At 57.1% G+C, this 19,579-nt stretch overlaps 1 protein-coding gene across 1 annotated transcript in view; it reads left to right on the top strand.

Moving 5' to 3' along the window:
- The window catches only part of LOC120592611 (pecanex-like protein 2), a 70,884-nt gene that overhangs the window by 39,914 nt on the left and 11,391 nt on the right, over positions 1 to 19,579 (top strand). The window contains exons 5-9 of the mRNA XM_039850347.1: positions 2,368 to 3,570; positions 8,565 to 8,709; positions 8,847 to 8,992; positions 10,422 to 10,515; positions 18,587 to 18,722. Coding sequence (XP_039706281.1) covers positions 2,368 to 3,570; positions 8,565 to 8,709; positions 8,847 to 8,992; positions 10,422 to 10,515; positions 18,587 to 18,722 — 1,724 coding nt within the window. The remainder of the gene's footprint in view (positions 1 to 2,367; positions 3,571 to 8,564; positions 8,710 to 8,846; positions 8,993 to 10,421; positions 10,516 to 18,586; positions 18,723 to 19,579) is intronic.

The following is a 19,579-nucleotide window of genomic DNA, read 5'->3' as shown; positions in this document are numbered from 1 at the left end:
CGGTGGCCTCCTCGCTGGTGCCCCTTGCTCTGCCTGTCCACAGTCTAGCCCTCATGCAGCGGCCCATTACTTTTAAAAACTGATTTCAGATCATGGGCCTCCCCGCAGCGCCACCCCCTGCCACTCAGAGATTCCCGCCTGGTTCCCATTATTCTTAGCACGAAACCCAGGCTCCTGACCTTGGCTCGCAAACCCGTCTGTGTGGACCCCGCCCGCCTCGCGGTCTCTCCCTTTCGCTCCAGCTTCATGGATGTTTCTTCTGTTCCTCAAACCTGTCATGCGCGTTCCCACCGCAGGGTCTCTGCATTAAATGCGTTCTTTTGTTTTTGCTTTTTTTTTTTAAACTAGAGAACCCTTTCATCTGGTTTGTCAGGAAATGGCCCGAATTCCTGCCAATCTGCGGGGCCAGAATTGTGAGGTGGGGGCAGGGTAATGAAGTGATTCGAATGCATTAAGGGATGTGTTTTTCGGTCCAACCCAAGACCCTTTCCTCAGGCCCTGCCTGGTGGTCGGGTTTCTCCTGCGATGTTTCTATTCATTTTCAACAAGTGCGCTTTATGTCGGGTGGTCACGGAAAGCGTCTCTGACGAGACACTGGGCTCTGAGTGACAGAGTGACATGTACTCGTACGTGAGAGCGTGAGGCCGGGTCAGACCAGGCTCAGAGCTCCGGCTCCGGCCTCAGCTTCGTCAGCAGCCTGGTGACCGGGGACAGGTCCCCCGGCCCTCTCGTTCCTCCTGGTCCGTGTAACGGGACCTGCCCTGTCTGGTGGGGTGACCTGCATGGGTCAATGGTGTTCACTGTCATCGTCCATGTCCCAGAGCACGGCTAAGGCGACATCCTCGTTTTCTTGAGGAAGCGACGCGGGTGAAATATGTGTGTTTTTCTAGAGCTGTAAAATCTAGTTGGGAAGAAATGTAAACGTGCGTAAATAAAGCTACGGTTTAAGCAGTGTGTGGCGAGCGAAGTTAAGTGTTACAGGCGTCGATCGCGCGGGGAATCAAGGAGAGGGCTTGTTTCTGGTTCACGCGATCAGGGGGGGCTCGCGTTCGGGGAGGGACACAGCGAGCAAGGCCTCGGACGGGTCCCCGGGGGAGGGCGGCGCCGGGCTGAGGCCCTGCGGTAGCAGAGAGGCCTTCTCGGATGGCAGGTAGGGGAGGGTCTTGGTTCTTTCTACCCGTGTCCCCCGGAGGGCGGAGGACAGTATGGACCCCTGCCTGCTCCAGGCCCCTGCCCCCTGAGTCCCCCGGGTCAGAGGATGAACTGGCATACCACAACGGTCCATTAAAAAAAAATAACATTATCTTAAAAATGTTTTTCATCCTTGTTCACGATCTGCCCATTTGCTCTGATAATAAAGCAACGTTGTATGTGACTTCGAGGGCCGTATTATTATTTTTTCCTGCAGTATTTGAGTAAGCGAGAGGTTGCTCATCCTGTTTTCCCCGTGGCTCTGCAGACCCTCAGATAATGAACGCTCCCCTCGGCCTCCCCGAGGCTGACCTGGAGGCATTGAGCCATCCAACGGCCCTGGGCTAGGGGAGGAAATAAACAAGAGGACCCCAAGGTTTCAAGCCTAAGACCCTGGGAAGGGCAGGCTCGCTGACGGGGACGGGGACGCGGGACAAGGGCAGAGCGCGCCGTCGGCCACCCGCCTCAGCACACACTGTTGCAGGTGCAGTGTTTAATGTTCTGAAAACGTACGCGTCACGTCAGAAGTGTGAGTTTACCACGGTCCTTGGGTCAAGGCCCCGGCGAGCCCGTTGCCAGTTCCTGGGCAAGTACTTTCCTGGTCCATACGCACAGATCCCACCGGCCTTAGGGAATGGCGTGATCATTGCCACTTTTTGATAAGGAGGCTGAGGTTAGAGCAGCGATGTTCAGCCGAGCGGTTTGCTCCCGGAGACACCTGGCAGGGTCTGGAGCATTCTTCCTTGTGGGGACTGAGGGCGGAGCTGTGATGCCATCCAGTGGGTGGAGGCCATGCAAGCTGCTAGACACCCCACAGTGCTCGGGCGACAACGTCACCTCGCCACAGCTGAGACCAGCTGAGACATCTCGGTTTAGGGGGACGCAGTGACTGTCCCCCAGTAATAAGGCCAGTAAGTAGCAGGGCAGCAAACTTTCCCACTGCGAGGCCCAGACGTGGTGCCCAGCCTGCCCCCCGAGGCCACGGGACAGTAAGAGCTACACATCTGACTCTGTTTCGAACACGGAGACTTCGAGAACAGTCTCCCCGAGGGGGCGACATTGTTGGGATAAGCGTCCAGCCATGCTGGCTGCTGGCGCCCATGCGGTTCTGTGGTGATGAGGTCTCCCTCCGGCCGTTTCGGACGCTAACGACGCTGCTCTCCTCGTTCGTTTCAGGTGTCGTTCTGTCGGAGGAGCAGCCTGGGGCCCTGGCGTCATCTCCCTCACCTGCTTCTGAGGCTCACGTGCTGGAAAGCACGGCCCCCGCGGCGAGACCGACTAAACCGGCGGCGGCAGAGGAAAGCGGCAGAGGGAGGGGAGGAGGCGGCGAGGCGCGGCCCCCTCCCCGCCACAGGTCTGACGGTGGCCTGGTGGATAAGGGCGCCTTGAAAAAGCGGCCACACCTGTCCTTGTCCCAGTATGACTTACTAGAAACCGACGTCTCCTTCCAGCCGTGGGGGAGCGAACGTTCAGTCCTGGTTCCGGAGCCCATGGGGGGTGCCCAGGGCCCCCCAGGGGAGCAGATGCAGGGCAGGTCACCTCAGGACAGCCCAAGCAGTAGCTGCCCTCACTGTGACACGGTTGTCCCCAAACCTGAGCACGAGCTGGTGGAAGCTGCCCGGCAGGTGGACCCTCCCTCAACCCAGGCAGCGGACCCCTCAGACAGCGAGGTGGCCGTCACTCTTTGCGATGCCTCTCACCCGGGAGAGCCGCCGAGTCTGCAGGAGCCCATCAGAATCGTCATCACCATGAGCAGCACCCCGAGCTCCATGACCGACGGGGAAAGCTCGCTGCCCCCGAGGGCGCTGGGCCCCAAGTCCACGGGTGTGAGGCCGGGTGCTGCGCCAGGCCCCCCCGGGGCGGCCAGGCCCGCACGCACCGAGCAGGTGACAGTCCCCGTCATCACCCTCGAGCTGCCTGGGGGTGGCGGAGGAGGCACGTGTCCCGGAGGCCGCGGGGGTCGGAGGACTGCAGAGAGGCGGGCGGCGGAGGCGCCCTCCACCCAGCGTTCCGGCCGGGAGTCGGGGGATGGGGGACATGCCACCACGAGCCTCAGCGCCTCCCCGAGAGACCCCTGTGAACCCGCGGCCCGGCTCCCAGCCCGCGCCAGCCATGAGCAGGGGCCCCCCCGGGGCCGTAGCGTGGACACCGGGACCGACGCCGTCTTCAGCGAAAGTTCCGCAGGAGTTATCAGCGGTAAAGAGAAAGCAATGCCAACTTCCAAGTCTGACCTGGAGGCCAAGGAGGGCCAGACCCCCAACGAATCCAACTTCCTGGAGTTCGTCTCCCTGCTGGAATCCGTCGGTGGCGCCAAGGTGGCGGGGTCCAGCCAGAGGGGTGGCCCAGCGGAGCCGGACGGGGACAGCGGGCTCCCCAGAGGTAGGGTGGCACGCCGGCTCCGTCCTGACGATGCGGGGCGAGGACGCGGCCTTCGCCGTTGCCTCTGGGACGTGGTTCTGCGGGGGGCGCACGCTGGGGGGCTTGTTCGCCGCTTGGCACTGTCAGTCACCGGTATTTGGCCCTGTCACTGAATGTGCCGACCCTGAGCACGGGGCGAGCGTGTGTTAACACTGGCCGGCTCCGCCAGCGAGCTCACGGCACAGGAGGAAACGTGTCACCCCGAGAAGGGGTCTTGTTTATTTCCAAAGAGTGAGCAGCTGTGTTTTACCACGGCGACGAGAACTCACGACAGACGTCCCTCTCCCTTTACAGAGAGGCGCATTCTGGGACAGCTGATCGTAAAGCGAGTCTCTGCTGAGCGAATCCACTTTTCTGCTGAATTTCGTTCTCAAATCCTGTAATCAGGATTCCCTGATGGTCCCATGTTATGCGCACAATTACAACGAACACACAGCTCTCACCTTATGCCGGCCGCTGTCCTGCCATGTCCCTCCGTTAACGGGTGACCGCGTGTTGCGCTTTGCCCGAGAGGGGGCCCGTCTACCCTTGTTTCTCCAACGTAATTATGTCGTGGTGCCGCCTCACTCCAGGGCGCTCCCGTTTTGAACCGTAAATCCTACGCTCATCCGCGTGCTAACTCCTTCCTCCGCGTGTAGCCCTGGGTCCGGGCCCTGCCGTCTGTCCTCTTTTGCAGACGGAGCTCAGGTGTCTTCCCCGACTTCCCCTGCTGGTCCAGTTCGCGTCGGAGGTACCCACACCGAGCGAGCCGTGACCCCAGGCGGTGTGGCTCCAGGGCCAGCGCCCATGAAAAGTAAATGCCATTTCCCGCGTGAATACGGGTTCGCTTGTTTTCGGGTTACTTGCTCCCCCTGGGCCTCAGACTCCTCAGTGGTAAACGGTGTTGCTGGACTAGAGTTTTGCCGAGTCGTCTCACGTTTGGGGTCCCCGTTTCCGTGGTTTTCGAGTACATCACAGCTGCGTGCCCCTCTGGTGACGTCGTGGCCGTGCGGTGGCACTGCTTGCTGGAGGTCATGGTCGCCCCTGGCTGCTTCGTCCCCGTAGGCTGGGCCGCTGGCCGTGCTCTGCTCGCGGGGGCAGCCGGGCCCCCTCTGGCTCCATCGCCAGCTCCCAGGAGTTTGCGCTTCCCACGCTCCGCCTGAAGGATTGCCAGGCTAGCCCATTGGTCCACTCTTGTTGGAAAATTCATTAAGTTTAACTATTCGAATTATGTTACGTGAGTGCGTTCTCCATTTTACTCTGGGTATATCTAAGATTCAGTATATAGTGTGATCGGAACAGGAAAGATTCAATTCACCTTTTTAACAGACGTGAGCTGCGTAAGGAAAGCATCGCTCACTTTGACGTCAAAATCTTTCTGGTACGAGACTTGGGCGTTCATCATCTACTTAGTATCAGGATTCATTCTTCTAAACCAGCACCGTCCAGAGAACTTTCTCCGGTGACGAGAATGCGCCCTACATTCTGTCCAGAACAGTAGCCACTAGCCACGTGTACCTGTTAAATACTGGACATGGGGACTGTGGGGCTGCGACACTGAATTTTTAGTTCTATTGAATTTTAGCTCATTTAAATAGCCACACGGGGCCGCTGGTTCCCGTGCTGGACAGCGCCGGTCCAGGCGGCTCTGGCTTCCAGGAGGCCATGTGCAGGGTGGACGGTGGACAGCGCTCTGGCCTTGGAACCTACTGGCCCAAGGCCAGACTTGGGTTTGCAGCACCAGCTGGGGGAGCCTGGACAGCTTGCCAAATCCATCCGGGGCGCGGTTTCTTCAATTCAGTAGGAATAAGCATATGTTGCAGATTTAGTCAATCAGAAAAATATGGGGAAAGCCTTGCTACCTGATCCACTTCAGCCGTTTACTCTGATTTTCCGCTCGGGCCATCTGTGAGGTTTATTTGGTTTGTTAACTTAAATTTCTGCTCTTCTTGAATTTTTTGGCCAGCCACGTTCAGTCAGAACAGTGTCGGTTTAGAAATCCGGGGGCGCTAGAGGAGGCGTGGGCGCCCTGAGCGCATCTCTGGACCGGTGTGCGCTCGGTCGTCGGGGGCCTGCCAGCTCGGCAGGGCCGGAGGCGTGGGACGGGCTCGTACACAGTTCCAGGAGGGGCCGCAGGCTCGTAAGGGACGAGGGAAAGAGGAGAAAGTTCTGGAAGATAGTCGGTGCCAACGGCGGCAGATCAGATGGCTTTCCGGTGGCGCCTTACATCTTAGAGGTCGCAAATGTCCCCTCGCTCCTTTACTACGGAGTAATTCGTCCTTCATTGTAATCTAAAAGCCCCATTTGGTGTGTATTTACGCAAAGACGTGACAGCATTTGGGGGCGTCGGTGGCCTAGAGAACATCCCCTAATCTTTCTCCCATTTGAGGGGTTCATGACGGTGACGGTGTGAGACTCCCCACTTCCCTCTGCGCTCCGGTTTCCCACCCAGGCCGTCTCCCCGGGGGTGTCCTGAAGTTCAAGGCTATGGAAAACCCCACACTCCTCGACAGGCTTCAGAACCATGGTTAGGTTTGGTTTTGCTACAGCTTCATGTTACTTTGTGGAAATAAAGGCCAGTCACATGAGAAGCGAACGCTGTTAGGACGCAGCCCTGGGGAGCGGGGTGGCGGCCACACCGCCCGCGCCTGGCAGAGACTCAGAGGCAGGCAGAGGAGCGAGGGCTTTGTCGTGGAAAGACTGGAAGGTTCCGGGTGCGCTCCGACTGGAAGCGGTGTGCCTGGGGGAGGGGAGGCCGCTCACGGGCGCATCCTCTGCGGGTGGCCGGGCGCATAGGCTCTCCCGGCGGGAGCAGAGATGGGAACGGGGCTGTCGGTTACTGATCTGGTCCTCGCCTTCGGGGGCCGATCGTGTGAGGCTTATCGTGTGGCCTCCGGGACCGTTTGCTAGAAACAGCAGACTGACTTCCTGCGGGTCTGCCTTGGGCGGCGCGTGCTGGCTTCCTGGGCTGGTTACCGTAGACAGCGGGTTGGAATTCGGGGTGTTTGCCGTGGATCGTGGGTCAGAGTTCTATTCTCATATGTATTGCTTTGCCATCGTCCATCTGGATAGTCAGTCTCTTCTAGACTTTCTAGGAAAATAATTATGAATTTATGTAGAGATGTTATTGAAGAATTATCTATAGTGCAGAAGAACCGAAATAACTTAAATTTATAACGATGGGGTCTAGTTCAATAAATTATATGGTTTCGATGAACTATTATATAACTGCCATTTTTGGATGATATAGAAGAATGTTTAATGTCATTAAATATTTTTAATACTTTAGGATAAATATAACGGTTATAAGACAATAGCTGTATTATGACCTAATTTTTGTAAAATAATGTGTGTGCCTAGAAAGACAGACTGGTGTGGTGTGGATCACACTGGCTCCTACACGAGCTTGGCGGGGTCAAGAGCGATTCAAGACTTCTTTTCTTTCATCCAGTCTTAAGTTATATAAAATTAATGTAGACATTTTTATGAGCAGAAAATTCCTATAAATGTATTTTTAAGGAGAAAAGGAGAAAACGTATATGTCTGTTGACACATATGAGCAGCGTGCCCATTCAGGGGAAGGAGACACCGAGGTAGGAAGAGGTGTGAACAAATGGTCAAAACCCACGTGGTGCGAAGGTGCAGAGCTGAGTAATCGTGCATCCCGCGGCTCGCTGTGTGACGGTCACCGCGGCTCACTGTGTGATGCGGCCACTGTGGCTCGCTGCGTGACAGTCACCGCGGCTCGCTGCGTGACAGTCACCGTGGCTCACTGTGTGACGCGGCAACTGGCTAGAGCTCTCTGTCGTGATAGCGCTTGCTCACAGATGTGTTCCTTAAAACCCGAAAACGTCCGTCTCGACAAGCTGCCAGGTGAGACGCAAACGTTCTGTGCCGGGGAGCCCTGCAGGAGCTTCGCGGGTGTGGGGAACCCAAAGCCAGCGCGCTCGCCCGTTTCTCATCTGAGGGCGGGAGGCTCCGTTGCAGACTGGAGGGCGAGGCTCAGACGCGGGAGCCTCGGCTCCCCTGCCTGTGGCCGAGGTGGCCCTCGACGCCTCTCCGAGCGGCAGGTCTGGGAGGGTCTGTGGCTGCACACCGCTCGGCCCTGTGCTTCTCACAGGCAGACGCTTTCTGAGGAGAAGGTGGCTGGTGGTGCCTTTGGTCATGGGGACACAGTAGTCATCGTGACCTCAAACGTGGGCGCTGGAGTTTGTCCTCAGACAAGAGGCCTGATCCTTAGGCGCAGATTCTATGGTGCATGATGGCGGAAGCTAAGACTTTTTTTTTCTGTCCATCATGTAAAGAGGCTTCTAAAAACTCTCAAAAACAATCCGTACCTGTCGATCTTGGAATTCTCGCTCACCTTAAGGTCTCTGGGGCAAGGAGCAGGTGTAGCGTGTCACCGTGTCCCCCATGGTGCCGGGCGGGCAGCCGAGGTCGGCTCTACGGCCACTTTACAAAGCGGCCAATTCGCCGTTAGCCTGAAGATTTAGATTTGAAGAATGAGTGAGCGGGAGAGATTGATAAGATTTCAAAATGGTAAATGGGATCTTGCTCCAAAATAGCCAGGGCTGTGCGTGTGATCTTTTTTATCCGATGCTGTCCATTTATAACTAATGAACCTTTCAGGCCTAAGTAATCTGAACGGTGCTTCTCAGCGGACTTAGTCACAGGAGTCCCTGAACCCATACGTGAGGTGGATGGTGCTCGAAGATATCTAGATAGCATGTCCCCGACACACACACACACACATACACACACCACGCTGCCTTTTACACACACACTTCGTTCTCAAATATACACAGGTACTTCCGCGGCTAGTAAAATGAAGATTTTTTTAGATGCATTCTGAATTCACAGGCGCGATTTAGATTTTCTATCTAGTCTCGTTTCAGTTTTGGTAACTTATTTCCAAGTGCGTTCACTTTAATTTCCTAATTTAATATTATATTAACACACAGAGCAATGTTTTCCAGGTAACCGCTCCCCGGAGAAGGAGGCAATCCTAGAAGGCGAGAGGCCCAGCGGACCCGGTTCCAAGCAAGGAACACCGGACGTGCCGAGTCGGAACCACGCCGGCACCGGCCCAGGGGTCGCCGAGCCTGCCAGGATCACGGCCCTGTGAGGATCATGTGCTCCTTTAGCTTCGCTTCGGTGCAAAGCCTGCGGCATCCTCGCTGACTGGCTGCTGCTTCGAGTGCTTTGCCGAGGAGGAGGAGGAGTTTCTAACAATTTTCGTCCCTTGTGTCTGTGTTAAGTTTCCAGGGCAGCAGACAAAGACAGATAATCTACAGGGTGACTTCCCAACAAGACAGCTCAGTGTTGCAAGTCATCAGCGGGCCCGAGACGTCCGTGCAAGATGAGATGCCCGCAGAGGCCGTGCACGTCTTCATCGATGGACACGGTGAGTGCTCAGAGCCCTTCATGACGAGGAGGAAGGGGCGACATGGGCAGCTGCCGCAGGCTTCCGCAGGACCTCCGGCCCAGGTGCCAGGCTTTGGGGCAGGACGATGTAGGCCTACGGCTGTTCGCACGCAGCGTCCTCAGAGCAGAGAGCGTGCCCTCCGGCCCCGGGGCCTTTGCGCACATCGTGCCCGTAGCCCACAGGGTGCCTTTCACCCTTGGGATCGCTGCTCTGCAGACGCTTCTGCAAGAAAACCTTTCCTGACCTCCAGGAGTCATCGGCCGGCTCTCTCTTTGATACTGTTACAGCTTGTAAATCCTTTATCGACTTACAATTATTTGATTAATGACATTTCCCCATTCACAGTTACAAACTTCAGAAAGGCAGTGGCCAGCACCTAGTAAATATTTTTTGGATGTATGTTGAAATATGGTCTTGATATGGGGAAGGGAGGGGGAAGGAGAGGGGAGGGGAGAGGGGAGGGAAAGTCATTAAGAGGCAAGTCAAAGTTCTGTAGACAAGGGATGTAGGTCCTAGATTTTGAAGGATGGGTCTTGGCTTGAGTCCCTTATGAGCAATGAATACTTGTTACTTTAGCCTCACGAAGATCCTGGTTTGAATAGTGCATCGCATGGCACCTGGTCTACAGATGAGTAGTGTGTAGTTTGACATGCAGAAATCTAGTATTTACATCGCGAGGCCCGGCGGTGGCAGTCACATCGCGGCCTGCAGAGGGGCAGTGCCGGTCATCGTGACATTTCTGCTGGTGGGAGGGACCTTCAGGTTGAGGTCCAGTGCTCCAGCTCCGTCCCCTGCTCCCAACAGACGAGGCTAATTACATCCCGTGTCACCTGAAGGAGGTGCTCCTGAAATCTCTCCTGGGAGAGACCGTTTACATTTATAACGTGAACTGATTTTCACACCTCGACACCCTGAGCCTCTTTAGCAGACTAATGTACCTGCAGATGAATTCCATCTCTTGCCGTTCCTCGTTCCCAGGCTGACTCAGCAGTCAGGGCGCCCTGCACCGCTCAGCCGCAGATTCGAAGGTGGGGCTGTCCTACGTGCTCCTCCGAGCAGAACCACACGCTTAATAAGCCTCTTCGAAAAACCCAGTTTCTGCACACACAGAGCACACGGACACACGAAGAGAATATGTAAGAGCGAATTAAGAGATGTTGCACGTGAATCGGTCAAAGCAAGGAAGTCGGAAGTAGCTAAGGCAGACTTGTCCAAGAGTCATCATAGGAGCGAGGAGGAGGCTGGCACACGTCCTCTGAGTTAAGGAGAAGTGTGAAGAACAGACCGAGATGGCTAGTGGTTTTGTTAGAACAGTTCAGAACGGGTCCCCTGTAACTTGCAAAAAGCCGAAATGACGGTAAACGGAGAGTTGTCTCGTGTTCTCTGCTGAAATCCTGTGGTTTTGTAGGGGAAATTCGATCCTGTTATTTAAAGTCTGCCAATCAGACGGAAGGCCCTGTCCAGCGTCAGCCATCAAATTGCGACGGCTTCTCCCAGGCCGGGTAAGTGAGCCATTTCCAGGTCCGGGAGCCGTGGCGTTGCTGGGGGACACGCGACCCGTCTGACCGCAGAGGGAGCGGTGACCCCGGTGCAGAACAGACGCGTCGATTCGTGTGTAGGTGTCAGAGCACGTGGGTTTCATGTGACGGATAAAGAAAATCCGACACTGCAGAACGATCAGGAACAAATGGAACTGTTTTTGTAGTAGCCGCTGCCAGAGGCGGTCACTGGGGGGAGCCCCTCGCCCACAGTGTGGCCCCTTCTCCAGAGATGCACCTGTAGAATTCTTGAACGGTCCCCAGGAAGGGGCTAGCATCCGCGCTGAGGAAGGCAAGCTGTTTCGTAGATCGATAATCTAAACGTCTTTCCTATTTCCCTTCAGCACGCGCTGAATAACTTTCGTAATCACGTGAGTCGAGCTGGCATTTGCTCGCCTGCGTGCCTGGGACATACACCGATTAACGGTGGCGGTGGCCACGCCGTAGTCTTTTCGGTGGCAGACCAAACGCATCGTTCGCCCTGGACTTCAGGGTCCTTTGTGGGTAATCCAGGCGGACACGCCCCGGTCGCCTGCTCTGCGTGTGGAGGCGCAGTTAGAATCGTGTATTTGAGGATTTCTGGGGGGCTTTTGTGGCATGGCTGGAATGTCTCGGGCACACGCCCGGAGTGTGGAAGGGGTTCCGGGACCCTGGACTCTGGGTCCGGTGGCTCCACGCTCCTTCCCGAGGTCGGCCTTTCCCCCCAGGTGTGTATGCGACGTCACGGGAGCCTCCAGCTGCCCAGGATAAAGGCCGTCCTTGTCCTGGTGCTCGTCCTTTGCCTCCCGTGGGATTCCGTCCCCTGTCGGCCTTCCAGGGTGCGCTGTCATCGCCGCCACGGCCACCTCGCACCTGCTCGGGAGCGCGGTGTCCGCCTCTCCCGCGGATCCGATGGCATGGCAGCTGGTGGCCTCCCCCTGGCCACACGGCCCAGTCCTGACCAGGCCCCGGACCTGACAGGAGCAGCTGCTTGAGTCCAGAGTCACCCCCAGGGGGAGCAAGCGTATCGTGCAACACCGGCACGCCTCCGTCGGTGTCCCTCCGGTCCCCACGTAGCCGTCACGACGGGGAGGACACAGAATTCTCCTTCTGCAGAGAAACACGCAGAGCCCCGGGGGACGCAGACCGTGGCCCCCGCCTCCCTGGCGTGACGCGTTTAGTCATCGGAGGCGGCAGCTTTCTCAGACGAAGCGCGTGACTGGATGAGAACACGGCTTCGAAGGCCGCCGCGTCCTCCTGTGATGCTTGGTTGAAAGCTGTGGTGCTTTTAAACTAAATTTAGAACAAATATAAGCCTCTTACTTTATCCCAAAATAAAGGTACGGGATTTTCCCGTTTTTATTTTCCTGGACAGATGCCATTTGCCTTTCCCCAGGTTAATACGTTAACTGCATTTGCCCGTAGCGCCAGTTAGCATAAGGCCACGTGGCCGGAGCCTTGAAACTCGGAAAACACACAGAGCGCAGACGAGGGTGAGAGATCGTCTGCGGGGTTTTCCAGAAGCCTCGCTCCCTGAGCCCCGGCCTCCCCAGAGCCCCCGCCCCCCGCTGTCTCCCCTCGATTCCTCTGTTCGTCGGACTCCCCATGACCCTCGTCTTCATGTCCCCTGTTCTCGCCCTGTTGGACCTGCCCCTCCCTCCTGCCCCAGCCTCACTTGCCCCCATTCCTCCTGCCCATACCTCCTGCCCCCCCCCAGCCCTCACTGCCCCTGCCTGCTGCCCCCTGCCTCGCTGCCCCCTGCCTCTGCCTTTACTACTTACCTGCTGCCCCGGCCTCCTTGGCCCCTGCCTCCTGCCCCTGCTACACCTGCCTCCTTCTCCTGCTGCCCTGCCTCCGCTTTCCCTTTACTATTTCGCTTTGCTACCTCACTGCCCCCTTTCACTACTTTACCCCCTGCCTAACTGCCCCTCCTCAAACAATAGCCACCAGGGCTGCGGTTGGCCACCCCGCCTCTGCTTGCGGTGACAAAGCTGTGTGCAGCGTGCCCACGGCCCTTCCAGGGCCCTGCCAGGGACCTGCCTTCCAGGTCCCCCGGAGGCCTCAAAGGCCAGACGTCATCGTGGATGTGGCGCCTTGGGTGGCACCTGCCGAGTGGACAATGAGGGGGTGTTGGCGGCTCTCTCCAGACAGAAGCAAGGGACGGTGACACGTTCCCTGTGACCCTGACAGCAAAGACCTGACTCCGGGCCAGGCGGAAGGCTTGGCACTTTTATGAGTCACGTGTGAGGTCTTAAAGTGGCGAACGCTTCGTCGTCTCTCTGTCAACCTGTGATGTTCCAACACTTTGGCCTCCGTGGCCATTTTAGCTTGGGCGCTTTAATAGTCTATCCCTGCCTTTCAAAGCCATTCACTGCTGCGTTTTCTTACTGTGGTAAACACAAACTTGGACCGTGAACTTGGAGAGAGTCCTGGGCGGGGCTGTTTCTCAGCCGCTCGGCCGAGGCAGACATTGGAGCAGCAGCCTCCTCCCCGCGAGGCGACTCGGTGGCTGGGCCGTGGGATCTCGCCGCTGGCAAGGTCCTCTCTGCCATTGTCCAGCCTGGGAGCCACGTGACCGCCTTGCAGCCCTGACTCCCAAGTATGAATAGGGAATTGTTTGCAGGATGCCTTCCCCAGGGACCTTGGAGGGAAGCAGCGAGGAAACGAACTTCCCTCCGCGGCCCCAGAGTCACCGTGGGAACCAGCATGTCCCCCGTGAACCGCCAAAGAACCGCAGGCAGCATTTTCCGGTGGCACAATAGCCGTCCGCAGACAGTCACCCCAGTCACATCGTCCAACGTGCTGCTGTTTTACGCAGAAACCGGCGTGAGGGGTGACGGCTCGGCCTGCTGCTTCCAGGGACTCTCAGAGGACAGATCAACTCCGTGTCTCATTATCCGAGACACAGGCGAGACTCAGCAGCTCGGGGCCTAAGGCCAGGCAGCTTCCCAGAGCTGGAAGGTACTCTGGAGGCACCTGTCTGCCCGGAGGCCTGAGCAGCTTCGTGTCCAGAGGGTTCATTTCAGAGTGGACTTTGTCATCTCTCCTGTGGGTCTTGCAATAAAGTGTGATCGTTTTGTTTTTTTTTTTTTTCCTTCAAAAGGTTTATATTTCTTTTGTCTGTAAATTCTTCCAAGTAAGGGGGTGGCGCTTTCTTCTAGGAAGCTACGTGACGATGCTTCGGTTCTAATCCAGCGCTTCCAGCGTCGTGAGCAGCATCGTGGGAAACACGTTTGGAGAGCCTCGGGAGAGCTGACGGGAAGGCGGATTATTTATACGCATTTTGAGTATCCGTCACTCATGAAGTAGGCGTGTCGTCTCCCAAGAGGGAGGCTCATCCCGGGGCAAATGAGTTGGCGGGATTTTTAATCGGGGTGTGTTGTACCTCAGCTTGGGTACTAATGTCGTTATTTATCTGGACGCACTTATTTCGGGCTTTTATTTATTTATGAATCATCGTTGTGCATATCGAAGCAGATATTGTTCTGCTTGTAAACTGGGCCTAATTTTGAAAGCTGCCCCCAGTCTCCAAAGCCATCGTGTCCCGTACCCCAGAGGGGACGGACGCCCTGGTCCCAGTCCTTCCTGCTCCGTCGGCACCCCTGCCCTGCGGCTGACACTGTGGCTTCTGTGACCCTTTCGTCCGTTACACTTCCTTTATCGTTGGGGTCAACCCCAGGAGAGCCCTCGACACCCACAGCGCTTCATATGCAGCTGGTCCCCAAGGAGGCGAGCAGGCAGAACGTGGCGAAGAGTCATCTCTTGTAGGTTCTCGTCCTCACAGGAGTCAGGGAACAGCGTTCTCTGGTTTGGAGAAGCTGAGCCAGGGCGTCGGGCACCGAAGTTAGTTGGGTCGTCGAAACGCGGAGTAAAATGTGGCCGGATCTCCTAGGAGCAGATGGGCCCTGGTCCTCTGTCCCCTTCACGCTTAGGCTGAAAGTGTCGACTCTAATGATGAACATCTGGCAGGGTGTGGCCGTATCGCTGCCGACGCGCATGGCCGGGAAGCTGTGTTCCCCGCTTTAAATGAAAGAGCTGCGGGGGTTCTTGGCACCCATGGTGGAAGTGGCCTGGGAGGAGCCGCGGGGCATCGGGGGGCTTTGCCAGAGGTCCGCCCTCGCTTCCGGTTTTCAGTGGTCCCCCATCCCGTTGTTTTCTCGGACCCGAGAGAGATTCAGTTTCCGTCCAGGCACAGAGCCATAAGGACGGAAGGCAGACGAGGGAGCTGTCGATTCTGGAATGACTTCTCTTCTCCGAGACACCTTCTCTGACTGTCCGGGAAGAAGCCCGGTGGCACGGTGGGGTTCTGCGTTCACGGCCCCGGCCCCGGCTGCCACACGGTGGCGCTCAGGCCCCGTGCTCCAGGCCCCGTCCGGCTCCCCCTGGGGCGTCCCTTTATCTCAAACGCACAGATGAATTCTGCTGTCGTAGAAAGAAGGGCTGTTTGCAGACTTTAAAACAAGAATTCCTGTTAACATTCTAAACAACAGCCTGGAGTTTCCAAAACAGGGCTGGTTTCTTTAAATAGCCTACATGGCGAACGTGCTGCCACGGCTCTCGTTTCTAGGCTGCCCCTCCGCGTGGCTTGGTCCCATGTCCCCAGAGTAACCTTGAAAAACAAGGCGGTATCAGCGGAAAAAGAGGGGGCCTCTCCCTCCCGCCGGTGAGGTCTGGGAGGGCGAAGCATTTCAGGAATTGTGCCCACGTCGAGGGAATCATGGAGCGGCACAGGCCTTTGGGTTCTTTGTCCCTCGCAGGAGCACAGGTGGCTGAAGGGCCAGGAGCACGGCACGGATGGAAGAGCGTCGTCGCCCTGCTCGAGAGCCGCGTCGGCCCGTGCCAACGGGCACCGTTCCGGCCCCCGGCTCGTCTTTTTTCCGTTCGACGGCTGCTGGTTTTGCGGTTCCCATTCGTCACCGTCTCTGCTGTCGCTCTGAGCGCGATCCGGGCCAGCTCAGTGTATCCGTGCTGCGTATCCGCTCAGTGTACCTGCCGAACCCGCTCGTCAGTCGGCCAGAGTTTAGCGGGGCGGGAGGCGGGGCGCAGGCTCGCCGACAGCACAGGGCCAGGTCCCCGCGGGTCTGGGGGGGTCTCCACGTCCGTCGCTGTTTCAGAGGAGGGAGTGTCTCTTGACACTTAGCATTTTCCCATGATATTTGCAGAATTAGCGGGAAACTTTTGGCCTTAACTTAGTCAAGCAGAAACTGTCGAGATGACCTCGCAGCTCACCGTCCATAGCTCAGGGAGGGAGGAGAAGCAGCAAATACTCCGAGGAGAGAGCCCAGGACGAGAAGTTAGGGTCAGTCCTCACGGGTCAGCGGGAAGACCGCGTGACTTTTGTGCCACGCTGGCCTCTTCGGTCCTCATGTGGGCAGGCTGGTGCCCTGGATTACGGCTCCATCGGGACCCCAGAGAACTGAGTCTAAGCGAGGGGACGAGTCTCTGTCAGTCGAGTGATGCCTCCTGTAGCGTTTACTCTCCCTCCTGGCTGAACGGGAAGCCCGTATATACATGACGATACAGGTTTTCTGGTGAGGACCTGCTAGTCCTACAACTCAGACAGGGATCATGCCTCGTCTCAAATACTCAGCTCTTGTAAAAGAAGTTAATTCAGAGGGACCTTAAAGTGTCGCTTGAGCCCGTCTTTATAAAATGAACAGTATTACATGTGGGTTGAGGGCAAAACTCTCTTCCCCCATTCCAGCTAATAAACACACCTGGATTTCATATGTCACTTGTGTGAACAGCAGAGGCGTCATGTTGCTATGTAATCTAAAAATAAGCCAAGTCGGGTCCTGTATCGATAGGAGGAAATTAAGAGGTTAGTTGTGGGCGTTAAGAGTCCTATGTCTCGGAGGCGCCATTGGGTGTTTGCCGTCAGCCGTCTGATTTAAGAGCCACAACAAGCCCGGTGGGTGAGCATCGCCCCCGTTTTATGGATGAGGGTTCGACAGGCTTGAAGTCACAGGGAACGAGTAATAGGGCGACACGTCAAGCCCGGCCGTTTCCTTCCAGAATTCCTCCGAAAGATTTTGAAAAGAAAACAAAAGCCGAGGGTTGTACCCAGGCTTTTTAGGTGGCTCGTGTAAGATGCATTTGCTGTCATCGTGCCGTCAGGAGCGCGCAGATACGAAGCTGCTGACGTGACTTTTGCAGAGGATTTCCTCGCAGGACGGGCTCGCTCCCCGCGCACCCCGCAATTCTCGGTTCACCTCAGTCAGCAACAGAGGGCGCCGTGCGCTCTCAGACTCGGGGAAGCGCGGTCTCATCCCGCACCGGCCAGGTGACCGCCCTCACCTGCAGCGAAGTCAGATTAGTCTTTAGGTTTCCGTGACGTGCTGGCATTTGCTGTGTCTTAGATTTCTCTGAATTCGTACTGACCGGGCATTTTCAATCCTACTGAATTTCACTACGAAATGGAAGGATCGCAGTGCTCTGGTTTCTGCCCAGAGCAGAAGCGTTCACATGAACACTGTCCTCGCAAACCTGTTTGTTTCTCTGTTAGTGACGGATATTATTATACCACAAATATAAACGGGAAGCAAAAGCACTGTTTACGGAACAGTCTCCCAAGTGACAAAAGGAGAGGATGTTTAAGTTTCAGACTCTGCACTTAACCTGCCCGGTCTGTCACTTACCCCGCCCCCGATTTGTCACTTAAACGCGACTTTAGCACACTACGCTTCCTAAGTGGCCCTTTCCAGCGAGGTCTTCACTGAATGTGTCATCAAATAGACATAAATACGTGTTCAACACGTGGAGAAATCCGTGTGTGTGTGTGCGCGTGCGCGCGCGCGCGCGTGTGTGTAAGAACAGTGGAAATATTTTAGACACTTCTCCTATGGAATATTCGTATGTTTACGGATCAGTAGGGAGCTGGGAAAAAAAGATCAAAAACTCGTCGGAGATGATGAAGCGTGAGATTAGAAATCAGGAGGCGCCCGCGCCGGTGTAGCGTCTGCGTTCTCGAGGTGGTTTGGGCTGCAAGGAACGGAAGACCCAAATTCGGAATGGGTTGGATAATAACAAGATGCGTTATTTCGGAAAACAGGAAGTCCAAAGTCAAGGTTGGTCAGTCATCAGGGAACTTGTTTCTGTCCGTCTCCCACCTCCGCCGTCCTCAGGGCTCTGTCCCCGGGCTTGGCCCTCGTGACGGCAGCGTGGCGTGTTTCCTACTCACGTGGCGTCTAGAGGCCAGGAGAAGGCGGTCTCTTTCATTACCTTTTAAGAAGTGGAAAAACTTGCCCGTGAGCTCCCTGACCCCCCGCCGACTCCCCTTTGCTCCACGGGGGCCCCCTAGAATTGTGTCAAACTCGCACCCCAAAGCCAGACATGGGCCGTGGGGCGTGGAGTTCCCTTGGTGGGTGTGTGACGACCAGGATTTACCACTGTGGGGGGACCTTATCTCCACCCCGAAGCCCACAGTCTTAGGTGACAATCGGATGGGGCCTACGTTAGCAGGAATTCGGGGACGAATGACTGGCAGGTGCCGTCGGGGTTACCTCCTCAGCCCTGTCGGCTCCCCGCTGGAGAAGCCGGTGCAGCCGTGTGTCCCGTTTTCTTAAACCTTGTCGTCCCTCTGTAGGTGATTAAAGACAAGGAGACCATTTCGATGTAATCACAGCTAATCTCGTGATGCGTCTTCAGTGACCTGAGGCGTTCCCTTCGCCTCCTGCTGTGGGTGGGGGTTTGGGGGGTCACAGGGGGTAGCAGGGGTGTTAGATGATCCCGGTTTCTTCCTGACGATGTCGTGGGAATTATCCAGCCCGCTGTGTATTGTTTTCACGATACACGTGGCCAGGGACCACGGCGACCACTGCCCCACGCGTCAGGTGCGTGAGACGTGGAGGCGGCCACCCCTCGAACTCAGGCACCTGCCTACCGGCCGCAGCTCGGCGCCCCGCACAGCCTGGGCGGTGGGTGCAGGATGCAGACGGCGCTGGGCACACTGTTTTCAGCCCTAACCCTCGGCCACCCCTGGTGTCCCGTGCGCGTGTGTAACGGGTAGGGGACTCTGTGCCCCCAGGTGACCAGAGTGTGTCTTCCCCACCCCCAGAGAGCTGCCCATCGGCTCCTCCAGCACCAGCTCTGCCGAGAGTCCAGAACCGTCCTCCGGGGACCCGGCCGTCAGCGCACTCCAGCGACAGCTGTTGCTCATGGTGGCTCAGAGGACCCAGCCGGAAGCCACTCGGGTACGTGCCAGCACGGCAGACGTGAGCGTCCCAAAGGCCCCCGGGTTGGACCCCCAACAGCGTGAGTCCGGGCTCGCCCTGAGTTTGTGTCCCCGCACGGCAGTCTGTCTGTGGCACGAACGTGAAAGCCGCTGTTCCGGTGACAGGTCCCTTCCGTTGACGCCAACGGGATTGGACACCGTCCTCGTTGCTCTCGCAAACACGTTAGACGTTCATTTACGTTGGTCTGTGGTCACTGGGATGCACAAATCACACGAGAGCTCACGTGCTTAGGATGCTAACCTCCCCCCCGCCACGGCGTAAATATCTGGACTTTTGTTCATTTATTGTGGCCTCGTATATTACGCAGTCAGAGATTCCTAAAGGTAAACGTTTGACTCGGGGGCCTGTGTCCTCGGAGGACACGACGTCACCGTCCGGGGCTTGACGTCACCTGTGCCTTCGCTTACCTGCGGCTCGTGACAGGCAGAGCAGGGTTCCCCACCAGAGTCCCCAGGCCTGAGCGCGCAGCTCGGCGTCCGTCCCGGGCCCCCCGGGATGGGGCGTGGAGGGAGAAGGGCCACGGGCCGGACCGTGAGGAAAGGCGGCATGTGCCGGGCCGGGCCGAGGGCCGAGGCTCCCGGGGACACCGACGAGGCAGGCGAAGCTTCGCCGCCGCGCGTTTCCCTTCCTCCTGGTGGCGCTCGCGTTCCTGCTGCAGAGGCTCGCGGAAGGGAGCCCGGGCGTTCTTGTTCCCGTGAAAGCCCGGCCGGAGATTTCCAAAAGCTGCTGGGCAGTGTCGTGGGACGGAATGTACCCGCTACGTACGTGTCAGGTGTGCGGGAAGACGCCGCGCTGTCTTCTGACCGACTGCCCGA

Source organism: Pteropus medius, unplaced genomic scaffold (genome assembly GCF_902729225.1).
Source record: "Pteropus medius unplaced genomic scaffold, Ma_sr-lr_union100, whole genome shotgun sequence".
NCBI classification, from domain to species: Eukaryota; Metazoa; Chordata; class Mammalia; order Chiroptera; family Pteropodidae; genus Pteropus; species Pteropus medius.
Note: the sequence above shows the minus strand (reverse complement) of the source record. Positions and strands in the feature narration are given on the sequence as shown.